Raw genomic sequence first — 26,094 nt, 5'->3', positions numbered from 1 at the left:
ACTAATCTACACAATGTGGACAAAAACAATAAAAATCATAAAAAACTCCTTTTTCAAAAACACTACCACCCCTAAAAAAAAAAAGGTTAAAACAGCAAAAAAAAACACTTGTACCGTTTCCAGACGGGTGTGGAGGTTTGTCCTAAGTTAAAAAATAGCTTTAAACAAAAAATACATAAAAAAAAAAACCAACAAAAACAAAACACCAAAACCAACAAAAAAAAAAAAAAAAACAAAAAAAAACAAAAACGAAAAAAAAAAAAACAAAAAAGACCAAAGACAAAAAAAAACCTGTCATTAACACAAAAACAAACCAAAAAAAAACCTGTCAAAAAAAAAAAAACTAAAAAACAAAAAGAAAAAAACAAAACAAAAAAACACCAACAAAAACAACAAAAAAAACGACAAAAAAAAAAAACAAAAATAAACAAAAAAAAAACCAAAAAAAACAAAAAAACACACAAAAAAAAAAAACAAAAAAAACACAAAAAAAAAACCAAAAAAAAAAAACAAAAGAAAAAAACAAAAAAAAAAAAAAAAAACCAAACAAACAGTAAAAACCTCTGCTGCCAAACTAAAAACAAAAAAACTGTTTAAACATGAAAACAAAAAAAACATAGTGTTTGTGAAACAAAAAAAAAGAAAAAGAACACAAAAAAACAATCTTTAAACAAAAAAAACTTTTAACAGTGAAGAAGTGCAACAAAACATCCCTAAAAAAAACATACTAAAAACCAAACAGAGCAAAAAAAAAACAGAAAAAAAAAAAAAACAAAAAAACAAACAAAAACAAAAAAGATGGCAAAACAAAAAAAAAACCATGATCAGGTCAAATAAAACAAAAACAAAACTTTTCCTAATTAAACAAAAAAAACCAGACATTTACTCAAAACTATTTTTCAAAAAAAGTAATCACCTGGGGCACAAAAAAACAAAACAAACAAACAAAAAAAAAAAACCTAAAAAAAAAAAAAAAAAAAAATCTACCAAATTAAAAAAAAAAATAATTTAAAACAACATAACACTAAAACAAAAAAAACATCAACTCTGAAATGATTTTAAAAAAACAACAAAAAACAAAAAACGTATAGGTCAATAAAAAACAAAACACAACCACAAAAAAAATTGTTTGCTGAAAAAAAACAAAAAAAAAAAAATACACCATCGATACAGTGTACATTTGATTTTAAAAAAAAAAAAAGAGGGATGTGTTAAAAATAAAACATGCCATAGCTAACATGCTAAAACTAACAGAATTCACAATGGAAAGTATTTTCTCTTGCAAACAGAAGAAAATGCCATCTACTTCTTCTAAACAACTTTGGTAAAAAATACACACAAAAAAGAACATTTTTTTTTCACAAACAGAAAATAAAGAACATAAAAAAAAAAAAACAAACCATACAACAAACTCTCACAAAACAAAAAAAAAAAAAAAAAAAAAAAAAAAAAAAAAAATAAAAAACAAAAAAAAAAAAAAAAAAACACACAAAAAACACAAAAAAAACAAAAGCTAAACTTTTCTTCAAAATACAAAAAAACAAATAAATAACCAGTAACAAAAACACAAAAAAAAAACAAAAAAACATAAACATGGATTGTGCACCCGGAAATCTTAAGAAACAAAACAGATGCACAAAAAAACAACAAAACACAATCAGAAAAACCATAACTAAAAGAAATAAAAAAACACAAAAGAAAAACCGCATGAAAACAAAACACCTATCCCCAATCACAAGAAAATCTAAAACAAAAACAAACAAAAGACTCCATCACTCAATTCCACACAAAACTAAACAAAAAAAAAAAGACAAAAAAAAAACAAACACAAAAAAAAAACCAAAAAAAAGCAAAAAAAAAAAAAAACAAACAAACAAAAAAGAGATTTTAACAAAAAACAAAAAAAAAACAAAAAAAACTTAAAAAAAACCAAAAAAAAAACAAAACAACAAAAAAAAAAAAAAACAAAAAAAGAAAAAAAAATAAACAAAACAACAAACAAAACCACTTTAGAAAAGGTGAATGCGAGAGTTGTTCCAAAACACCCACACTGAAAAAATATAGATCTGCTGAAAAACTAACAAAGCACACAGAAAAGACCACAATCAACAAAAAAAAAAAAAAAATAACCAACAATCTTCACATTAGTCAGACAGCAAACCAATAAAAAAACAATACAACCCACAACATCAAATAACCTAACCACACAAATAAAAAAAAAAGCAAACAAAAAACAAAAAAAAAAAAAAACAAAAAAAAACAAAATACAAAAAACACACAAAAAAAAAAAAATCAAAAAAAAAATTAAAAAAAAAAAAAAAAAAACCAAAAATAAATAACCAATAAACCTAATTTGTAAGATAAAATTGCAATAATATATTTTTATTTTATTTTCATTTATTATTATTATTAATTATTTTAATATATTTTTTATTAGGAGGCAAAAATAATCTTTGTTTTTCCATATATGACCTCAAGACCTGCTCTACACTCTAAAAAAACAAAACTAAAAAAAAAAATTGCTGGGACGATTTTATTTATTTTTTATATTTAATTTAAAAAAAAAAAAATAAAGAATTAGTTTAAAAACCCAGATGCTGGTTATAGGCAGATTAATTTTATGTATGTTAAGCATAATGTTATTGAATTTAATATATTCTAAAACAAGAGAAATATTCAATGCATAATATTATACTTTGTTTGACAGAAAAAACAACAAGTTTGTCATGTTAATGAGAAATTGTCTCCATTTTAGGTACGAGGATGTTGTACCCCATGTTAAGAGAAATAGAAAAGAAGAGAAAGAAGAAGAGAAGAGAATAGGAAGAGAGAGAAAAGGGAGAAAAGCGAAGGAGAAGAGAGATAAGGATAAGCAGAGAAGAGAAAGAGAAGAGAAGAGAAGGAAGAGAAGGAGCTGTTTTTTTTTTTTTTTTTTTTTTTTTTTTTTTTTTTTTTTTTTTTTTTTTTTTTTCCATGGTGGGGGATTTTCACACATAGACCTTTTCAGCTGAGACCAGACGACAATTCAAGTCTTCAGTGCATGGCTAACAGCAAATGGCTGATTCAACTAGCAATACAAACACACAAGCAAATGCTCAAACCAACACATGCAAAAATAAACCCAAGCACAACTCAAAAATGCCACAATCTTTCCACACGATCTAGAGAAGCAGTCATGCTGAAGTATTCCTCAAAAGAGACTCCTATCCACAGAAGATAAGCTTGAACTTGCTGGCCACTGCTGTGGCGTTCTGATGCTCCTGCACGCTTACTTAGTCTCCCCTAGTTTCCAGTCTTCTTTCACGGCCCACAGTCTGTACGCCTACATTATCACTTATTTCTATCTCACATTTTCTCTCTCTCTTCTATTTTGTGCTGTCTGCTTCCCGGCACAAACACTGACCATGACTCATCACGTCACACAGTTGCTGTTCTGTCCATCCCAGTCCCGTTCCTCTCTCTCTCTACTCATCTGAGTCTAGCCTGAATGAAGTCATTGAGTTTTTGGAATGCTGTTAAACGCTCTGCGGACCTCGTCAGGATAGGAACACTGCTCTATTCTTTTTCTTCCAGCTTAGGGGGGGCAAGTGTGTGGCGGCTTACTGGCTGACTGGAGTTCCTATGGTTTATTTTTCTTTGAGGAGGAGGGAATGGGAGAGGGCTGAAAGAAAAGGAAGTAGGAGGGAGGACGACTGGCCCGCGCAACTGGCATGAGGCATGAAAGCGCAGTGAAAAACCCTCATGGCTCTTACTAACATTTGTAGTTCAGTGAGTGCTCATCTCTTCCTTTGATAGGGCCTATTCAGCCTATTGTTGCTCCTCGCGCGAGACTCTGCTACAGTCTGTTTCATCCCACTCAACGGGCAATCACTGGGGCCAGGTGAGTAGGACTACTGGCCCTTTATGGACCCGACCATGCAGCTACTGCTCACAAGCATCTGCTTGTTATGGCAAAAAACAGCCATTTCTCTAAAAACACTACGATATTGTAGCCTCTTTTTTTTTTTTTTTTGAAGTCATTTGAGTTTAAATTCCAGATTAAATCTAGTTTTACTCTAGATTATCTGTTTTAATCTAGATTACTATTCAAGATTACAAGTGAGATTAATCTAGATTACAAACAAAAATTAATCTAGCCCACGCGACTAAATACTGATTATGTCGTGTGGGGGGGGGGGGTGGGCTGGGCAATGGGTGCAGTAAGATTTTATTTACTGCCAGAGGATCATTTTAAAATATAAATATAAAACTATACAATTAAAACATATTCAAATATTTAGGGCAGAGCTGTAACTTCCCTGACGTGACCTCCCTCAGCCACTGTAGCACATACATTCATTGAAAGGGGCCGTGCTTTTCCCTTACTTCGTCCTGCAAACCGGGTGCTGTGTAAATATGGCCCCTTGTTCGTCCGTAAGACCGGGTTTAGTGTTTTCTGGGGAGGCTAGACCCACCGAAAACAGAGAGGGACTAGGGTACAATCACCGCAATGAGCGTCCACAGTCAGGAAAGGGAAGAAGATACAAGACAGCGCCCGCGCCGGGCCAAAAACATGCTGGTGCGCGGGCGTGGTAAACATAGGTCACAAGAAAACAAGAGGCGTTCAGTAGCAACCTTCTTTCACGAGACACGCTGGAAGGCTGGAAAACTGGATTATCCAACAGGTAATCTTACTTGAATAGTATTATGCATGTCTAAAACATTGCTTGGTTGGATGGTTGTAGTTGCTTGTGAATGTTGGGTCATCTCTCCATTTATTGTTATCCTGATCGACCAAACCTAGTACAAATGGGTAAATCCTGTGCTCCTCGTTTCTTTGCTTCCAATCTCTCATTCTTCCCATGTTCTGTGTCTGCATTACCGCGCCCCGGCAATAGTAGTTCCCATCCCCGTACGGGTGCCGTTGCGTTTTACCCCTGCCTCCTGTCCAGCAGCTATGCCCACCCCTTGCCTTTTGTTCCTCGTTGGGCCCCCGGTGGCCCCCCTGGCACTCGGCGTCCTGCACATCCTCCCGATGCCTCATTACCGCCCTTGTCTGCGGGCGTTCGACCTTTCCCCCCCCCCTTCGTTACCTTGGACCTAAAGTCCAATCTATCCGGATGCCTTTTTCTTCACACCACTAGTAGTGTGTGTGCTAATCCGTATTAGTGTGTTTCCTCTAATAATCATGAGCAAGGCGCAACTTGTGTCCCCCCACCTGTTCTTACTTGTTGTTAGTGTTCTATGTTATTTTTTTTCACCACCCCAGCACCCCCCCCCCACAAACCTCACTTCAATGACTCTGTGCTGCACTTTTTGTCACACCCACTTTGGCGAGGCTATTGTGTTTAGACTGTACAACCATCACAGTAAGTGGAGGGTTGCTTGCACATCAAAACTGATCAGGTTCTAATTCGGGGTCTTAATTATTCCATCAGTGATCTCACTTTACCGCACTTAGTATCCCCGCGCCCCTGACTTACCGGCCCACGGTTTATCTTATGGATCTTAATATTCCATCTGACCAAGAGGCGGTCAGCATCCTGTAGCAGACGCTTACTCGTTATGATTGCAGCCCAAAACCAGAATTTGCGATCAGCCAGCACAGACAGAATTTGCCCCTTTTACTAGGGTTTTTGAAAGGGCAGAATTTGCCGTATGAGCATACTCCGCTGGAATGCTTCCTAATCTGGAAACAACTAAAGACACAAATAATATCCGCCAACAATGTCTTGCCCCTCTCACAGTAGAATAACCATGCATTTTGCTACTGTATGATATCAAAAGAAGTTAGCATAAAGAATGTAGCCTCTGCTCGTCATTTGATTACCTTGCCCTATATTGGCGAGTTCACTTGTCGTTGTCTGATACGTGGTTTGAAATAGCCCAGGCGTCTTGAAGTGATGAAGTCATGTCGCTCTTCACTGATGAGGGGAAAGAAAGAGACTAATTCAAGCACGATCTAAACAGTGAATGAGATTGTGCCACAGGTTTCCTATTCTTGTGACCAGTTTATTTTATTCATTCGAAATCCAATCTGTTATCATTTATATGCGGTTGATACCAAATTTTTGCTATATAAATCGCCCTTGATTCGGAGAGTGCGGTATTTGATATCTTGTGCTCATGTGGGCTAGAGCATTGCGTTAGCAGTGCAAAGAGTTGTAGGGTTTGATTCCCGGAAAACATGTTAGGTACACAACCCAATGTTAGCTGACCTTGTGCCACTGCAGTCGCTGTGGATCAACAAGCATCTGCTACATGCATAAATTGTATAGAACTTGTTATTGTTCACTAGTACAATTTCTTAGGGGAAGGCTGTTTCTGATCAGGTTAACGTAACTTTGTGTTGTTACTCTGGACTCTTTTCGGCACTTGATCATGTCCTTGTGCTAATAATGTATCAGGATGCGTTTCTCTACCAAACTCAAGTGGTTATTTCCAAATTGAAATTGGATTCTCTCGTCATGTCACGTCTTGATTATTGACAATTGTCGTATATTGCATGTTTTATAGGTATTTTTCAGTGCCAGGTTTTAGTTTGAGTGGGGCAGAATGACTCGAACCCTGTACAGAAGAGCGTAGTACCCCCCACCCCCCCCCCCCCCCCCAACTTATTATTCCAGTTTATAGCGTGTTACATTGGTTGCCTGTTTTTTTAGGATTCAGTTTAAGATTCTTTAAGATCAAACGGTGAAAGGGCATTTTCTGTTTTCTGCTCCCCAATTATGTAATTCTCTTTCATTGCATATATTTTTTTTGACAGTGGATGTGTTTAAATTGAGTATAAAGACGTTTTAGAATGAGACATTACCAGGTTTTAAAGGGGTCATATGATGCGATTTCAAGTTTTCCTTTCTCTTTGGAGTGTTACAAGCTCTTGGTGCATAAAGAAGAGTCAATCACGCCCCCTAAAACGGCTCATTCTAACACGTCCCTACATGTCTACATCACGATGTGTGAAGATTTGCATAACACCGCCAAATGTTCATGCAAAAAAGAAGGTGTAACTTTATTCTCGCTGTTACCACCACCACCATGTTGTGGAGAAGGTTGTGTATCTTTGTATAAGTGAAACTACTTTGTTTGGCCCAAAAGAGGACACAACTAGAAATCAGTGGTTAAGTTGTAATTACATCACTGTTCCAGAACAGTTCAACCCAAATATTCAGATATGTGCAACGCATTTTATGGACGACTGTTTCCTGATCCTGGGAGAGAAGACTACAGTGCTGGCTGTTCTGACTCACAGACTGTAAGTACGTTTAAATATTTAAATAAATTGCCACTGATGATTCAAATGCAAGTTTTAAGCAGTGTAGAGTAGGCTTGTTGTTTTGTTGTTTCTCTGATCACAAATGCAGACATGGTTTTATGTTTACACAGCACGTTACACAACGCAATGTGAAAAAAAGACAGTATAGGTCATTATAATCAGTAATTATGTCCCCACTGGATGCAACAAATGCCTCCTATATAATGGGTTTTAATGTTTTTGTTTGGTCGGCTGGGAGATGGCATCACAGTATGGTGAGGGGCTTAACATTTCCGTCACACACTTGAGGTATTCGGCCAATCACAAGGCACTGGATAGCTGGCCAATCACAACACACTTCACTTTTCAGACCGATGAGCTTTGTAAAAATCGATGCGTTTCGAAGCGGGCATAGAGGAGAGAAACAATAATGTACAGTATGTGGAAAATAATGTGTTTTTGAACCTTAAACCACATAAACACATTGCATTACACCATGTCACCAAATACATAAAATAATGTTATTTTTAGCAACATCATATGACCCCTTTAATGTATCTATGTGAAAGAATGTTTCTATTTTTTAAGTTATCTGCTGGAAAGGCTTTTTGGTCAATGCATGTATTTTGTAAATGTGCTATAGAAATATGTTTCAAAATTAACATACATGTAATAATATACTATAATATTAAACACTATAATAGTAACAGAGGTTAATAAGATCCTGGGAGGAAGAGGGAGTTATACTCATATAACAAATATCAAAACAGTTTTCAGTGCTTTACACATAGGGAGTGGGAGGGTGTCCGGAAATGTCCCCGGGCTTGTGGGGACCACTTGACTCACCGACTACCCACCACGGCTGGATTCTCGTCATGCATGCCCCCCTTTCTGGAGGAAGCGTCCAACAAACAATGTTTCACAGCGCGTCATGTGCCGATATAGACCTCGCTGAAACAGAAATACACTCAACAGTATGAGGCCATTGTTGTAGAAAGAGGTTGCCAGGTTCAGTACAGTAAAACTTGTACTTTAGTGCATGGGCAGAAACTTTCCGATGGGTTGTGATGCGATTGTTATCAATACTTGCTGCTCAGTTAAAACAGTTTATGTTTTGGGTTTAACCATTAAAACATTTAGAATTTTGAGGCCTACTAATTATGATAGTATTTGTACAGTAATATAAAGTGGGCAATTGTAAGTAATACCCACGAGATGGCTTGTCAAAAGGTACGAATATCTGTTTGTTCTTGTTGGATAGCCAGCTGCCACTACGCAGCCAGAGAGTATTCAGAAACATACTGCAGACTGCTTTGTGCCTCCAACCTGTACAGAAGAGACAGAAACAGAAAGTTATTCATTTGGCATATCACATCTTTGATATTCGATGGCATGGACAGTGTCACAGGTTAATGGCTCGACTTATCTTGTCAGAAATGTAAGAGGATCATCACTGATTTGTATCTTATTGATTTTCACTAACCAACATCAAAACACGTTAAAGAAGAGCTTCAAACACAGCTATAAAACTGTGAGAACATAGCACGGCCTGTCTTTGGCAAACAAAGACTTGTTTTCATAATGATCCATGTAGGAGAACACGTTTATGACCGCACATAAACGGTGGCAATTTAACTTTCAGGGGCTGTGAATAAATATACATGCCACAAAAACATTAAATAAGTAAATAAATAGAAATAAAATAATTATTCCGAAATAAAATTAAAATAAACCCTAATTATTTTATAAATTTTAGTATATAATTTTATGATATTTTATAAAATAAATTAACACATTTATAAATACATTTTTAGTAACTAACAATACAATAATACTACAAGATGCACTTGATAAACTTGTCAAAGTCGCCAAAATGCTTCTGCTTTGGCATACTTCTAATCTTAAACAGTTTTATTCCATTACAACTTATTAACTAGTTTTGACTGAAGCTTAATTTCAAAAATATCTTATTTTGTACTAGTGTTTTTTTTTTTTGCGTTCTTGTCTGTTGCTTTAAATGACAGCAACCACCTCTAAACGTACATGAAAACGATTATGCCCGCATGCATATTGGAATTGGAGATAACAGAGATTATCTTTAAATTATCAATGCGAAGCAACAACTGTATACAAAACAAATACAGCATGATCAATGACACAATTTTAGAATTGCTTGCATTAGTCTATACCCACCCCATACCCATATTGATTATTTTTCAGGATTTTAAATAACAATAATCCCAGATTATCAATGCAGTCTCAGAACTTTTAGATCCCAGTTTTTTCCTAATAATTACAAAACATGGCAATATTCATATACAAATGGGCAACAGTAAGCCTATGAAACTATCACTTTAAAGCAAACAAATCCCTTGAACGTAACGATGGGGAAAGACAACATGTTTTGTGTTTCAGGAGATGCTCACTTCAAAGGCATTCCTCAGCCCTTACACCATGTGTATTCAAACACACACCACCAGGCATATATCCGGTGACATACTACAGAAATAATAACACTGCAAAGATTTCTGTTCAGCAGGATGAATTCAATGCTCTACTCAAAGAATCTCCATTCCAGGTGTCAGAGCTGTTCTGACACGAGCTGATCCAGCAAGAAAGGACCTTGGGATCTTATAACAGAAAAGACAGGGGATATATGCAAGGCAGGGGAAACACTTCAAAAGCAAAAAGACCCGTTAAGTATGCCGAGGTCAAAGGAGACAGAGTATTGCATTCATTACTGCATCACAGATGTGTTTGGAAAAAGCAGAAGCCAACATAACATTATCAGGGAGTCACTAAATGGTTGTCAAAGGCAAAGTTAATACACTGCTAGAAATATGATTATGTCAATTTTTAAACTAAAAGGCAGCTTAGAGGTCACATTTACACTATGCAAGCACTCCATACTAGACATGCATGTTTACATTCAAGCACAGTCACACTTACACACACGCACACACAGAAATGAAAGGAAGGACTTTATTTTCTTTAGCAAACCTGTCAGGAGCTACACATAGAGGACCATTGTATGTTACTTTTGTGCATTTCTTAACATAAATTAGGCCCCTGCCAATAGAAACCTCAAACATTATTTTAAAATAAAAAAGTCACTAGACATTAACCAGTGAATAAGGCAAAAATGCCACTGAACACACCAAGAATGGCACATGTATTTGAAATGTGAGGGTAATACATATGTATCTATACATACACACACTACCATTCTAAGATTTGGTTGTTTAGGTTTTTTTTTTTGTTTGTTTGTAATTTTTTATGTTTTTTTTATTTTGATTATTGTGCATGGCCTTATTCTTCACCAATCCTACCCAATACCTAAACGTAACAACTACCTTGCTAACTAACTAACTTTTAATAAACAGTAATTATGAGTTTATTGAGGCAAAAGCCACAGTTAATAGTTAGTTAATAGTGAGAACTGGACCCTAAAATAAAGTGTGATCAAATACCATGGTACTTTTGATATTTACTATGTTACACAATGCTTGCAATATGTTCACATTTTAAGGAATACCATAGTACTTTGTCCTAAAAACATAACTAGAACTTTTTGGTGGATGATTGCAGGTCAGCTGGAATCAATAAATTGATTCAGGACTGATAAATGTAACAGGATTTGCTCTTACCTGACTGGTGTTATTTGGCCCTTCTACCCAAGTCGCCTTTCCATTGGTGTCAAGGGAGGCTGAGCGGGTCATGTGACCCCTTGCCCGGGTGGGGACTGGCTCCAAAGTCAGGGTCAAGGTCCAGGATCAGCTGATTGAGCTGCTCGATTGATTGATCTACATCCAAAGCCAGGGTCCTCAAACTCATCGTCTCTTGTCTGGTTCTGACCGCGCCTCGGAAAGCCATTGTCTGGTAATGAAGGTTTGTTTGCACCTTTCTGGAGCTCCATCTCCTCCCTGTGTTCCAGTCTGTCTGAGGAAGTGTGCATGTAAGATGTGGACTGTTGCTGTTTCACCCATATATGTGTCTGATATCCAGCAGGTACTGAAGTGTGTATGAGTGTGTTTGAGGAATCTACATCCTCTCTAAACATGGCAGGAGGAGCTTTACTTTGGCAATCATCTGATTGGACAGAGTTCTGACATTCACCTGAAGACAAACCTTCAGACATTTCCTTTGAAGACAGTGCGTATTTAGAGTCAGGTCAGAAACAGCAGCATGGGCATCATTAGGAACAATGATGTCCTCGTCATCATCTATAATGTCTGTCTCCGGCCTATGAACATAGCTTTACCATTTAAAATGACTGGAATGATCAAATGCATCTTGATTGGCTTTGTAGGGTCATATCTCAGGATGCCTGGAGAAGGTTGTTCCTCCTCCATACTTAGCCTCCAGGGTTTACTCTGGGAGCTGGGGGATGCTCCTCAGAGCTGTAGCTGATTGGGAGCCCAGAGGCTTGTCCTCCAGTCCACTGGGAGGAGCTGGAGAGTCCAGAGTCACTGCTCAGAGAGTGTGTGCCTTCTTTTTGCTTGGCTGTGAAAGAGAGAACAAAAAGTAAGTACAATAATTAGAATTAGTACAATAAATTACAGGTGCAATAAAGTTGACCTCTATGATTTGGAACTCATTTAAGATGGCTTATGGAGCGGTTAAGTCCTATTTAAAAAAAAATCATATTTCTGAGCTGGAAAGTTGGAATTATGATATCAGGTGTGTTCAATTCACTTTGAAAGGAACCTAAATGAAGCAAGTTTTTTTTTGGTTGTACTAACAAAATGATGAATAAAGAAAAATGTATCAGGTGTGTGCTTTACAGGCTGTAAATGTACCGAAAACTATCACATCAATCTACTATTGTATAATGCATTTTTTTTACAATTATTAATGTAAATAAACGGTCTTGTTTTTTATACACTTCAGCAAATTTACCATCAATACAGATGCTGACATTTACTGTGTCTGCCATATTTTCTCACTGACATACTCCTAACTCAAAGAAAATCCCATTTCCCCCCGTGAGAATTGGCATTGCAGTGACATTCATCAGAGTTCAACTCTAGATACAAACTTTTGAAAATGACTGTGCATTTTCTCTCTAGCCTATTTGACTTATACTGACACCTACTGGGTGTGGATGAAGCATCATGCAAAAGCAAAAAGGCAGATTGTAAAGATTTTTCCAGTCATATTTGGCATCCATGATCTCCGATATGTGAAACTTCTTCATTTTAAACATGTTTGTAAAAATTACTACTCATTTCTTTAGGTATAACAATTTGAAAGTTTAAAAAGTTACATGGTGACACATACTTTGTTGAAAACAAAGTCACACCTGTGGCCCCTTATCTTCACCCACTCCTCCTAAATTCAGTCCTCTGTGTCATAGTCTGGGGTCCAGTGTAAATGTTAACACGTCTCTAACGAGTTGCAGACACCTTAGTCATCACACAAATACACAGGTACACAGACCTAAATATGTCTTTGTGTGGCCGTGGTGTGTGTGTTCTAGCAAAGACATATCAGTCAGCCTCCGGCAGCTGAACACTGATCGCAGCAGATAATATCATGTGTCATGACACACTCAGAGTCTCCGCAGCAATGATCATGACTGATAACACGTATCTACTGTTCAACATGAAGCCAGAAGGCAGCATCCACACATGCAGGCTGTACAAACACACACAAACACTGATATTTAATGATCACGCCACACTCTATGATCAATTTTGACAATAGAGTGCAGCTGGAATGATGTGTTTTTGCAGGCCAAAATTTTTGAATTTAGCACTTCTAGTTCCATCAATGGGTTTAGATTTTTTCTAAATAGGTGTTTTGGGTTAACATAAGCTCAAGATATTTTCATGTTTTATTTTACAAAAAAAACATACATACGTAATACCTTATGAATCTTTTATTTATCTTAAGAAAAGCCGGTTTGCTAACTAATGGCAGCCAAAAGGGACTACAGAGGTTGTCATGGACATTAAACATCATCACACCAAACAGGTAAATGCATCTACTCACTAGACTGCTTTCACAGCCACATTGAAGTTAATTCTACACTCTTACAAATTATTCTAACTCAAACTTTCAGGACAAAAAACAAAACTGAAAGAGTTATTGGAAGAATGAATTTATTTCTGCGGATTGCACTGTTTATCCTACCTCTACACCCTTAAAACTAACCAAACCACACCACAAAAGTGTGTGCAATACAAAATTAACAAGAGTAAGTACATTGTATCTAACAATTAATTGTTGTGATGAAAAGAAGTGGGACCAAATCACAATGGCATAACTGGTTAGTATAATAAAAGGTGAAAAACACAGACCTTTTTAACTAAACCTGTAATGCTTCACTAAGGTCTCAAGAGGCTGAAATCCAAATACCAGGCATGCATGATAAAGGCACCACAGCTGGCAGCTCTTTCTCACACACACAAACTCACATAGTCATACAAACACACACCCAACAACTGAGATTCAACAGTCATTCTATTATACAAACTTTACCATAATCTAAAATAAATATTTAATAGACCACTTAATCACAACCAACTACTTCAATGCATCACTGGACATTGAGAAAAATGACAAACAAACTTGACTTTGACTTTCAATTTGACTTTGCAACAAACAATATAAATTAGTAAAAAGAGCAACACTCCAATATTTCGTCATATTCTGCCCAAGTATATGTTTTTCGAAATATTTTAAGACTGCATAGAACATCAAATGCACAACCTGAAAATTCTTGTTACTCTCAAAATACTTCAAAAGTGATTCATGCGGCAACTTTTCCTGATAAATTAAGCACAACTACATCTGTTTATCACAAGAGCTTTCAACAACTCACAAAATAAATCAAGCGTGTTGCTGCTGAAAGCATATCCCACGACCCTGCACCGCTTCAAAAAATGCATGTAGCATCACAAACCTAATGCTTTCCAAAACACCCTCTCAAACCAGACCCCAAAGGTATCTGAGGACAACAGATGATTCTGACCATGGAAACTATGACAGAGCAAGAGAAAAAAAAAAATGAGAGTGAGAAAGAGAGTCTCTACTGTACAGAAAAAAAGAAAAAACAAACAACATTTCTTGAATGAATAAAGAAAGAGGTAAAAAATAAGGAAGGAAAGAGGCAAGCGGTCCTGACCGTGTTTATCCTGCAGACCTCTGTGCCCATTTTGTCCTGCTCTCTCTTTCTGTCCTTCTCTCCTCATGCAGTTTTAAACAGACAGGCAGCTTGCATTCTTTCCTATATAAGGTGATAACAAGCTCCCTGGGTCTCTTTTTCTTTCCTCTTCTTCTTTTTCTTTCTCTCAGTCAATCTCTTTCCTCCCTTTTCCCCTGTTTTTTTCCTCCTTCTTTTCCTCTTACAGTACTGCTCGCTCTCCCTATCTCTTTCTCCACCTCTACACAGGTAACCCCTTTCAGGTGCCCCTCCTGGGTGTATTGGGAAAATCCTGGCTTGCGAAGCACTATTCTGCTCAAGCCAGCCAATGATCCTTGGAATACAGCTGTACACACACACACACACACAATCACACACACACACACACACACACACACACACACTCAACAAAATACACACACACACACACACACACACACACACACACACAGCTTGGGGACCTGGCGCCCACCCAATCTGGAGTAGGGGAATGTAAACACAAAGCGGAGTTATGTGGGGGGTGGAGAGGAGGCGGGAGCGGCAAAAAGAAAAGAGATACGATAGTAATGAAGGTAGTGGTAAGTACCAACAAATACCAGGTAAAAAGAAACCCCCCCTTAGGACAGAGAGATTGCACGACAGGGACACAAGATAACGAGAGAGGAGCTAAGAAAGAGAGAGAGAGAATAGATAGCGAGTAGAGAAAAGCATTCTGCAACTTTTCTGATCGGGTTGGCAGCACAACTAAAACAGACCCCCAGGTTCAAAAAAAAAAAACTACTGGTTTTTTTTTTTTTGTCCAAGGGGTGTGTTTGAGCGTGTGCAATTTAATTTTGAGTTTATTGTAGTGTAATTGTAAAGGCTGTTGTCTCCACCATGAGGTATCTCTAAATTACAACAGCTGCTCGAGACAGAATCACACACACCAGATGTGCATCAAGCCTCAGTGCCATATGACACACATGATTAAGTTGTTGGGATTGATTTTTTTTTTATTTTTTTTACAGTTGTGCACAGAAACTCCCAACCTTTAGATATCTGGCCCTGGAATTTTAGATTCTTGTGCATAGCCCATTTAGCATCTAAAAAACTAAACTATGTGCAGAAGCGAAGGGTAAACATAGCAATTGCAACTTATTTGTTCCCTGATCACTGAACTTTAACTAGACAAGGAGAACAAAGTTCATTTCCGTGGAGTTAAACACTCACTATGTTCCACTCCTTGAAACAATTTATTTCTGCATAATTCAGTTTTGTGCATATACTGTAAGGGGAAGGTGGGTTAAGATGTGCCAGTGGGTAAGTTGAGCCATCCTGAATTTTGTTGTTACTGCATCAATACAATTCAAATGTTTGGGGTCAGTAAGATTTTTTTATGAAAATCAAGGATACATTAAATTGATCAAAAGAAAAGGCATTTACAATGTTACAGAAGATTTCAAATAAATTATGTTTTAACTTTTTATTCTTCAAATAATACTGGAAAAGAAATGTATCACAGTTTCCACAAAAATATTAAGCAGCACAACCATTTAAATAATGTGTCTTAAGCACCAAATCAGCATATTAGAATGATTTTTGAAGCATCATGTGACATTGAAGACTGGAATAATGGCTGCTGAAAATCAGCTTTGTATGACAGGAATAAATGACATTTTAAAATATATTCAAATTGAATTTAGAATAACATTTCACATACTGTTTTAACTGTATTTTTGATCAAATAAATGCAGCCTTGGTGAGAATTAGATACTTTTTTCAAAAACATTATCCCAAACTTTTAAAAAGTAGTTTACCAAAATCTCTATTTTTTCATGACAAACATTTTTTAAGCCAAAATTAATTTTCTGCATGACTGATAAAATTATGTTTGCATCTTTAGCAAATCCACCTAGTTCAGAAATAAATATCATAGGCACTGGTGTGACCTAAATTATTTATACCGAAATATAAGATTACATAAAATAGTGTAAACCATGTTATCATCAAATTTTCCTCTTTTCAAGTAACAAATTACTGCCAAAGTAACTAAAACTTTGTTATAATTGCATAAAATTAATTTTTTTTTTTTTGCATTTAGTTAGGTTTCTGCCAGCTCAGAAAAGCTGAAAAGAAAACATGCAGCCATGTTCATTATGGGCTGAGTCTGAAACTGTCATCCAAAGAGCTGTTTCAGTTTGCAGCTGGTTGAATTTGAAGTGCATGCACCTCCAAGTCATATATCGATATATTCATGTGTCTTCTGTCATCACCCCATAGAAGAGAGGGGGTGGCATTTAAAGAGACATGCACCAAAACGGGTCAGCTGTGAAGAGAGCTGTTTTTGTCGACAAGTAAAAGGCATTGTTTTACACATCCAATGAAGAATTTTAACCAAAGTATGTAACAGACATTTCATGAAGACCCTAAAAAAATCTTACCATCTTGAGGAAAATGGGCATCTGATGTTCCCTTTAAGACAATTATGTTTTGCAATACAGTTTTAAATGTCAACCCTGTTAGCTTGATTTTATATAGTAAACATCTGAATGACTGAAATGTGGATATCTGTAAAGACTTCATAATTGAAAGCACACTGTAGTTTCACAATCTTGGGCACAAGGCTTGTAAAATCAAAACTGAACTGTACAACGGTCAACCTGTTACTGTTAAATCTCAATGAAGATGTATTCAATTGTTGTATATTTTTTAAAATGGCTTTAAATATCATCTTATTAGACTAGAAAAGGGATACATTGCAAAGAATGATCCAAATACTATTATGGTTGCCATCATTCAGCATATATGTTTCACCTCTGCCTAGAAGACTCAAACCAGTTAATGTAAGTCCGCTCTCCCTAAGATGTTGGCCTTTGAATAACACACGGTCATTTGGGTCTGTTTATGTCTGAGCTCCTCATCCCTCTGCTTTGATATTCTGCACACCTCTCTTTCTAGACAAAAACATCTTCGTAGAATATTGAGACAGCTCTGTTTTTAACCTACAGCTTCATTTAGTGCCGCTTACCTTAACATTTTCAGTAATTACAAACTCTCAAAGGAAAACAGTCACAGCAATGAGCACTGAGGAGCACTGTGGCCATACTATGGTAACTGGCAGGTTTTTTGTTGGGAGCTCATTATGGTCGGAGCTAAGGCCAAAACAAGATTAGATTAGCGCAAATACAAGAAACTTACTATATTGTAGGAGGTTAAGCTTTCACGGATTTGAACAGTCCATACAGTATCCTATGTTCACATTAAACCTCAGCAAACAGTGCCAGCTTAATAACGGTGTTAGATGGTTAAAGCGTGTTTCCGTCCGCGACCGTAACTTAAAATTAGTCGAACCATTACAAGCTTACATGTATCGGAAAACCAAACTAACACACTGCTTACATGTGCATGCTTTGTTTTCTCTCTAAAAATAAATACCCACAAACCCACGGTTTCACCACTCAAGGCCCACAAGAACCCTGTGAAATACTATAAAAAACATGTCCCAAAACAGTCAGTGAATGCAAAGCCAGATTTAGTGTGTTTGTAGTATGTTAACAAAGTGTACGCAAAGTAAAACTAACTGTAATTTATTGAGGAAATGATGAGAATAAAGAAAGACAAATAGACATGTTAATGTATAAATGATATGGTGGATTTAAAGTTTGCATAATTGGACTAGGTGCTATAATCCCAATATTCAGCACCATTTAGCCGCACCATAGAACACTTTCTCCTTCGCTGTGAGCAGGACACAGCGAGATGCAGCAACTGTTACGCTCTGATTTTGGTTCAGCAATAATCCAGGATCATGGCCTAATCCCATGTCCATGGTTCTTGCCTCCATACCCAATCATCATTTATTCTCGACTAGTGATGAAAATAATAGGACAATATTTGGTATTTTTAGATCTGTACTGATTAATATTTATAATTTGCCAATTAGCAAAACTTTTCTCTTGTTATTTTCTAAAATGGACCAACGCTTGTGATTTTTTTTAGGTAAATATTGTGTAAATAAATTTAATTTCTCCACCATTACGGTTCCAATCCCGGATTAGAAAGGACGAGGGGTTGGGCATCGGTCTAGCCACCCATCCCCATAAAATCTATAGTGCCAAAGGAACAAGGAATATCTCCTCGGCCACTATTAACCGAACGAGTGAATCAGATCCCTGCCAGATGACCACATTGGAGCAAACCAGCAATGGGGTCCGATGCCTGAAGAAGGATGCGATTTTCTCTTCCAAAACGATTATGAGACTTGGCACCTGGAACGTCTACACACTTCATCAAGCCTGCTGCCTTGCCCAACTCATCCAGGAATTCGACAATTATCATCTCAATGCACTGGGAATTAGTGAAGTACGGTGGATTGGTGGTGAACAATTGGCCAGTGATGGCAAGATCGTCCTGTTCTTCTGGCATGTCACCAACAAGGTGTCGGAATTGTCCTGAGCAAACAAGCAGCTGAATCCCTTGTCGGATGGAAACCTGTGAGTGATAGGGTAATCTCTCTTTGCACCTCTGGACCAACAACATCCTAAATCTGATTGTTCAAGTCTAAGCACCAACTGACAATGCAGAAGGATGAGTTTATAGCCAACTAAAAGATACCCTTGATGAAATACCTCATCATGATCTCAAGATTGTCCTTGGTGATTTCAATGCACAGCTGGGCAGTGATCGAACGGACTTGAACTGTTGGTCCTTTTTGCATTACCTCTGAACATCAGAGTGATAGCGAGTGATTGAGTGGCTGATCCTCATTTTGAACTTTTGTATCAGTAACACCTTCTTTCAACATTGTCGTATTCACAAGAAGACATGGCGTGTAGTCAGATGGTGCCACCTTTAATGAGATCAATCACATCTGCATCAGTTGATTATGGCAGACATCTCTCTCCATGATGCACGGGTCTACAGGGCGGCAGACTTTGGCTCTGGCACCATTATCTAGTCTAGTCAAATCTTAAGCTCAAACTCAAATGCCAAAGACAAGTAGTGGTCAAGCATCCCGATGCCACAGAGAAACTTAACAATCAAGATATTGACCTTGACCTTCAAAATCGGTTCTAGATCCTCACTGACATTGACACAATATCTTTGATGTCCCAGAAGCCTTTAATGATCATCTTTATAAATCTATATCTAAACACTTCTTGCCGTGTAAGAACTGACACAGGACACAGCTTTTTTGAGATCACTACGGCATCTGCTAGGGCTTCATCCTTTCACCGATCCTCTTTTCTTATCACCCTTTGACTTTGTCATGAAGATGGCAACTGCATACACTGGAGCAGGCATCCCTTGAATGGTTCAAGATCGTTTAACAGATCTAGATTTTGCCCGATGACGTGGCCCGATTCGGGCGAAGGTGAAACTCAGCTTTAAGACACACACTGAGAGACAGCCACAGAAAGCCAGTAAGTTAGCCCTCGCATATCAGCCCGGAAAAATCGAAGATCATGAAGACCGGACATACAGCCATGCCAGTCAATATCACTGTAGGCCTTGAAACATCTGGAGGCAGTGGAAAATTTTGACCTACTTGGGGAGCATCGTTTGTGATGTTGATAGTGATGAGTGATGCTGAGACCAAAATCCAGATCAGGGAAATCTTGCTTGTCTTTTTTGTCACCTCCAGCACATCTGGTTGTCAACTTAAATCTATTTATGACTATACTCCTCCATTGTCATCCCAACCACAATCTGTGCATGCAAAGACGTGGAAGATAACAGCAAACATTGTCACAGAGGATAAATGGATTCCACCAGCGATGTCTCCAAGCGCATCCTCAACATCCAGTACATTGACCTCATCAAAAATGAAGAAAGTCTTGCAGCTGAGAAATTCCAACAGCCTTCAAGTCACAATCACATAACAACGCCTTAGACTAGCCAGGCATATTCTACAAGTGCAATGACATCACATTGCTGCGGGTGGAAATGCACTGGTGCACTGGGGCCAAATGTGGCTGAGATCGACCCTGCACCACCTAGCTCTGAACCTTTAGCAACGATCTCAAGCTCAGCAGGATGAAGCTGAAGTGCTGGTAGAGGACCCGACAACGATTAGGGGAGACCGCAAAGTGCCCAACAGCATGGGAGGATCTTAGTCTAAGCAAATTTTATTTCAGCAGTTTAGCACACTTTTGTGTCACTTCTGAATTGTTCTACTGTTTCAATTTCTAAAAAGCTATTAAAATGTCAATGACACAACTTTATAAACCATTTTTAAGCCTTCATTTATTTGATTAAAAAAAATACAGCAATACTGTAAAATATTATTGCAATAAAAAAGAACTGCCTTCTATTTTAATATTTTTAAAAATGTAATTTTAAATCTAACATGCTGATTTGGTGCTATTATTGTTTATTGTCAGTGTTAAAAGAAACTGTTCAAAAAGTTCAAAAGTTGAAATAGAAATTTTCTATAATAAAAGCGAGGACACATAAAAAACAAACAAAAAAAGAACATTTATATTCTAGTTCTATTCAAGACCACTATTCTAGACATTATGAAGAACTTGAGTCCATTCTTACCAGCTGCTGTAAGATTTTCAGTGAAGTCCCATTGAGTGAGTAGTGAATTCAGAGGGTCATTTTCAATGTCAACTGCTGAACGGTTCCAGTGGCCACAATCTTGAAATGGAGAAACAGTGTGTTCATTTATTCCTAAATTCATTTCTACCCAAATTAGCCACATTGAATAATGCAAATTCACAAAGATCCATAAAACACCTTTCATTCCAGAGAAATGAGAGGATACCTGAAGCAAGGGATGGGCCTCTGTTGGCAATTTCTGAAAAGAGCACCTCCACCACACACCGTCCTCTGGGAATCTTGGGTCTTGAATAGAGACAAGAGTAAATGATGACTGAAAAGGATGAAAGGTATGGAAAAAACTATGCTGCAAAGCAATGTGGGAACATCAAAACACAAAAGTTCAATGACAGCTGATGTATCTGTGACTTGTAAGCACATTCGCCACAGCCATGTGACTGTTTTTGCTTCTTTCCATCCAAAAGTTTGGTTGACTGTGTAAGGTTTCCAGTTGCGTAAGGACGAAAATTAAGTGTTTGTGTAAAGGGTTAAGTGTTCTCCGATCTGCTTGTGTCACTGTGTGTCTTGTCTGTTATTATTTACCAAAAAACATTCAGCACTTGCTCACATGCTCAGTCACGCACACACACTCACATACTAGTAAACACAAACCTGTACTAAAAATAAACAAGTACAAATGTATGTTGGCCCAAAAAGTATATATAACAACATTACATACAAAATATCAAATGTCATCTGAAAACAACTGTTTTTTAGAGGATGTATGAAATCAGTTTCTTTCCATTGTAGAAGGAAAACACATGTCAAAGACAGTTTTTATTTCTACAATAAAACAAAAACAATAATGTGGATGCAAAATTATGCACATATTTCTGGCATCAATCCTGGAAAACAATTCACTTATTTCACAGATGCTTTGTATTTTCCCCATTATTTAACTATATAAAACATAACATTACATAACAAGGGAGCTTATGCCTTATAACCCTTAGAAGAATTACCTTGTAGAACATTCATGTTTAAAAAAAAAAAGTCTGATCATATTGCTTTAATGTATTCAGTCCACTTTCAGTTTTATTGTAATATCACTGAAAACTATTATACTTTTTTATTTCTATTTTGTGTTAATTTTTATACTTTTTAATTTTTTAATATAAAATTAAAGTTTCAGTAATTGCTGTTTATGACATTTTGTTATTATTATTAACCATGAACATTTTCCAATAACATTTGTCTACCAGATTTACAGTTCAAATACTTTAAGTCAATTTATTTATATGAAAAGATAAAAGTTTTTGTGCTACATACAAAATAAACATTATTTGGTTTGATATTTTGCAAATGGGAAAACCTCCAAAACCTTTTTTGGGACACTTCAAGTGCAAAGATTTGACCAAAAACACTTTGTGTACCTATGTTTGCATGATCAAGGTCTGCTTTTCTGCAAGGAAAGTTGCTCTCCACATAGAGCACCAGTGTGGAACTGCACACGAAACACTGTCTCATGAGTCCTCATGGAATCATTTTTATGATAACACGCAATCTGGAGAGAATAAAGAAATGAAGATTAGTGCTGTCTGCATGTGTATGTGTGTGTGTGTGTGTGTGTGTGTAAGGGACGGAGAGACATCTCACCATGAAATCGCCTTTGAGCATCTGTGGGGGTTCCAGAACAAAACACACTCTGTCTGTCTGATTTACAGCAACCTGCCTGAGAGTTATACACAAGCACTACTAAATATACACATATTACAAATACTGTATAATCACATGGATAAACAAGATGATACATATAATACATATATAATACGTCCAGCACGTTACAAAACTGCTTTCATGTTGTATTTATATATTATCTGGTGTCTTACTGCACTCCTGATGTGTATACTGTCTGTGTGTCTTGATACACTCTGATAAACAGCTGACACACTGAAAACAAACAAACAAAACCCAGAGGAAAATAGTATTAAATTTTTGATAGTTTGCTTAAAAGAGCTCGCAGTAATGGTTCATCAACTATTAACTTGGACAACGGAAGCAAAATCAACAAGAGAGCAAAGATATGCAAGTGCTACAACAATTCACAGTTAGCTTAAAACAGTACATGTAGCAAAGTTGTTGTTTTTTTATTATATAATAAATAAAAAGAAAATAATAAATAAAATAAATATATAAAATAATAATTAAAAAAAGAAAACAAATAGATAGAATACAAAAAGATTAGAGAGAAGAATTTCCTCACCTGTAGGGTGGAAGTCAGGAATGGGATGGATATTAATGCCATGGAGGAAGAGCGGGGGAAGAGTTTATGTGGATCTGATGGGTAAAGAAGCCTGCCAAACACCTGCAACATACCTGAATCATCCAAAACACCACAGTCACTCTTACTGACACATGACCACACTAAATCAAGCCTGATGACACCAGCAGATGAAATCAATAATAAAACAGCGTAAAATGCATTAGCCTGGTCTTATTTGGCAATTATCAGCATTTTAAAACAAAGGGATTTTGGAGGAAGAAAAATGCATCAGGATTGCATGAGTATTTCCAAACAAAAAAGCCAAATGTGTGAAAAGTATGGAAGCCCATTTCCACCACAAGATTAAAATAAATAAATAAAAAATGTAATTGCAACTTTTTTTTGCAACGACTTGTTTTCTCAAAATTCAGAACTGTGAGATATAAACTCAGAATTATGAGAAAAAAGTCAGAATCGTGATATAAATTCTTAGTTTTTTCTTGCACTTTAAGTTATAAACTCACAATTGTGAGTTAACATCACACAATTCAGACTTTTTTTCTGCCACGGAAGAAAAAAAAAAGATAATTGTGACTTTTTATCTTCTAATTCTATCTTTTTTTTCTTGCAATTGCAAGTTTCTCACAATTCGACTTTTCTTCTCAGAATTGTGAATAAACAACTCAAGAAATTGCAAGGTAACATTGAGTTTAAATCTCACAATTCTAAGAAAAAGAAATAAATTCAGAATTATAAGATATAAACTGAAAAGGCCTGTTGTGGAAACAAACTTCCATAGAAAAGTGTTACTGATTCTGAAAGATGGAGAGAAAAAAAAAATCTTGACATTCTTCCATTGATTTAGTGCTATTCTGGGTGTGCCTCTCTATCAAAGAGAATAAATAGCTTCTTTATAGTGTTGCCAAAGACAGCTTCTTTGTGTTGTTCCAACAACAGATCAGTGCAGAATATTTATGTTGCCATTTTTGAAACTTTACAATAACTCATCTTCTGAAAAGTGTTTCTAGAGTCAATAGAGATGGGAGAACATAAGGGGAGGAAAATGATAATGCACTAAACAGCAGGGGAAAAAGTCAAAACTCTTGCTCAGTTTGCACATGCATGAGGGCTGACAGGCCATGTCTTTCAGTATGATGTAAAAAAAGAAAAAGGAAGTGGAATAATGTCAGGACATCCAGATTGCATAGGGGGATTTCCTCTCATGTGTGACCCTGAACTGCTGTCCAGAGCGTAACCTCAGTATGCTTCAAGGTGAAAAGCATCAGGAAGAAGGGGAAAAAGAAAGTTAATGCATAAACGATTGAGCCTCGCCTTTTCTGAGATGGAGTCATAAGATTAACCATTTTATCACGGCAGAACTTCTTCATGGAGTAGAGATCTAATGCATGTTCCTCACTGAAAGACAGAAAGAAGACACAAACAAATGTATAAAGCTTTAAAATCTTTCTGAATATTCCTCTACAGTATGTTTTAACTTAAAAATCTCTGCTGACGGATCACTGACTGGAATATGAATTCTGAAGACTTGGAATATAGTGCACAATCAAAAGGACTACTTTTATGGTGCCCGTGGTCATTTATTGTAATCACACAGAAAGACATACAGGATTAGAATGGCATGAGTGAATAGTAACTTTGTCTTTAAGCAGCTTGTCTGAGAAGGTAGTTGTCATATAAAGATGGTTTTGACTTGTTAACAATGGATGTAAATTGTTGAGTTGTACCTGGTGGAAACGTTAGCTAGCTGGATGTAAGAGGATATTACCACACCCACTCTGTCTTTGCAGCCCCATAGTGAGAGACACAGGGAGAAGTAAACCAACCGTTGCATTCCTACACTCAGAGCCCCAGAGACAAATAATGGACTTTGAGCCTGAGAATATACTGCAAATATCTTTAAATCTCACTTTGCAGTGTAGCAGCAGCACATTTTCAGAGTATGCCCTAAGCCATCTGTCCATGTTTTTACACAACCGAACACAGCAGATGGAGTGATCGAGCATGTCGCTCTGGCCATCCCAAATCCACCACCTAACAGTCAGAAATGTGAAACAGTTAAACATATATTTCCATTCAAGTTGGGGTTAGTACGATTTTTTCTTAATTTTTTTTTTTTTTTTCAAATAATTGATACTTTTATCCAGAAAGGTTGCATTAAATGGATCAAAAAGTGACAGTAAGGGCTTTTAATAACATATCAAACCCCACAAAACAAAAAAACAATGGGTATAGTGCAAATAAATCCTGGTCTTTTAACTTTTCTATTGAGCAAAGAACCCTGAAATGTACCATGGCCTGCCACAAAATAATCCGAGCGTCAGTTTTTCAACATTCACCATAATAATAAATTTTTCCTAAGCAGGCAAATCAGTATATGAGAAATGATTTCTGAAGGTCCGTGTTGCCCAGAAGACTGGAGTTATGACTGCAGATGTGGGAACCCCCCCCCAGCTTTGGCCCATCCTAAATTACATTTTAAAAAAATAATATATTTACGTGACGCTGGAACACGTAAATACATCCGTCGCCTTAAGTCGCCTGGGTTAGTATGATTAGCACACAATATCCAAAAAAAATTAGTAATGGGTCAAAACCTTATAGATTTTTCTTGGTATGCCAAAAAAATCATTAGGATATTAAGTAAACCTAATTTTTCGATTAGTAGTAATATGCATTGCTAATAAGTCATTTGGAAACTGTAAAAGGCGATTGTTCTTAGTATTTTGATTTGGTGTTTGGCCCCCGTCAGATTCCAGATATTTCAAACCGTTTGTAAATCTCGGCCGAAATATGTGTCCGATCCGAATAATCCATACATCAATGGAAAGCTTATCTTATTTCAGCTTTCAGAGGATGATTAGTCCCAATTTTTGAAAAATTGACACTTAAGGCTGGTTTGTTGGTCCA

The 26,094-nt window shown here is 36.7% G+C and overlaps 1 protein-coding gene, 1 long non-coding RNA gene and 1 pseudogene across 2 annotated transcripts; all 3 read right to left on the bottom strand.

Moving 5' to 3' along the window:
• LOC109099534 overlaps positions 1-5,023 on the bottom strand; it is a 15,040-nt pseudogene extending 10,017 nt beyond the window's left edge.
• A 6,594-nt stretch (positions 5,024-11,617) lies between these two features.
• Positions 11,618-23,223, bottom strand: LOC122148953. The gene is made up of 7 exons (XR_006162743.1): positions 23,167-23,223; positions 22,793-22,853; positions 22,560-22,635; positions 22,337-22,467; positions 21,130-21,209; positions 20,904-21,002; positions 11,618-11,737 (listed from the first exon to the last, which is right to left on the bottom strand). It is a non-coding gene; the product is annotated as an uncharacterized LOC122148953 (long non-coding RNA).
• A 766-nt stretch (positions 23,224-23,989) lies between these two features.
• LOC122148951 (tensin-3-like) lies at positions 23,990-25,153 on the bottom strand. Its single transcript, XM_042777561.1, has 3 exons — positions 25,095-25,153; positions 24,912-24,976; positions 23,990-24,582 (listed from the first exon to the last, which is right to left on the bottom strand). Exons 1-3 carry the CDS (start codon positions 25,146-25,148, stop codon positions 24,387-24,389), a joined length of 315 nt encoding a protein of 104 aa, XP_042633495.1. The 5' UTR covers positions 25,149-25,153; the 3' UTR covers positions 23,990-24,386.
• Between the last annotated feature and the right edge of the window lie 941 nt (positions 25,154-26,094).

This window comes from Cyprinus carpio, chromosome A20 (genome assembly GCF_018340385.1).
Source record: "Cyprinus carpio isolate SPL01 chromosome A20, ASM1834038v1, whole genome shotgun sequence".
NCBI lineage: Eukaryota > Metazoa > Chordata > Actinopteri > Cypriniformes > Cyprinidae > Cyprinus > Cyprinus carpio.
The sequence above is the reverse complement of the archived record's forward strand: the minus strand, read 5'-3'. Positions and strand labels throughout refer to the sequence as shown.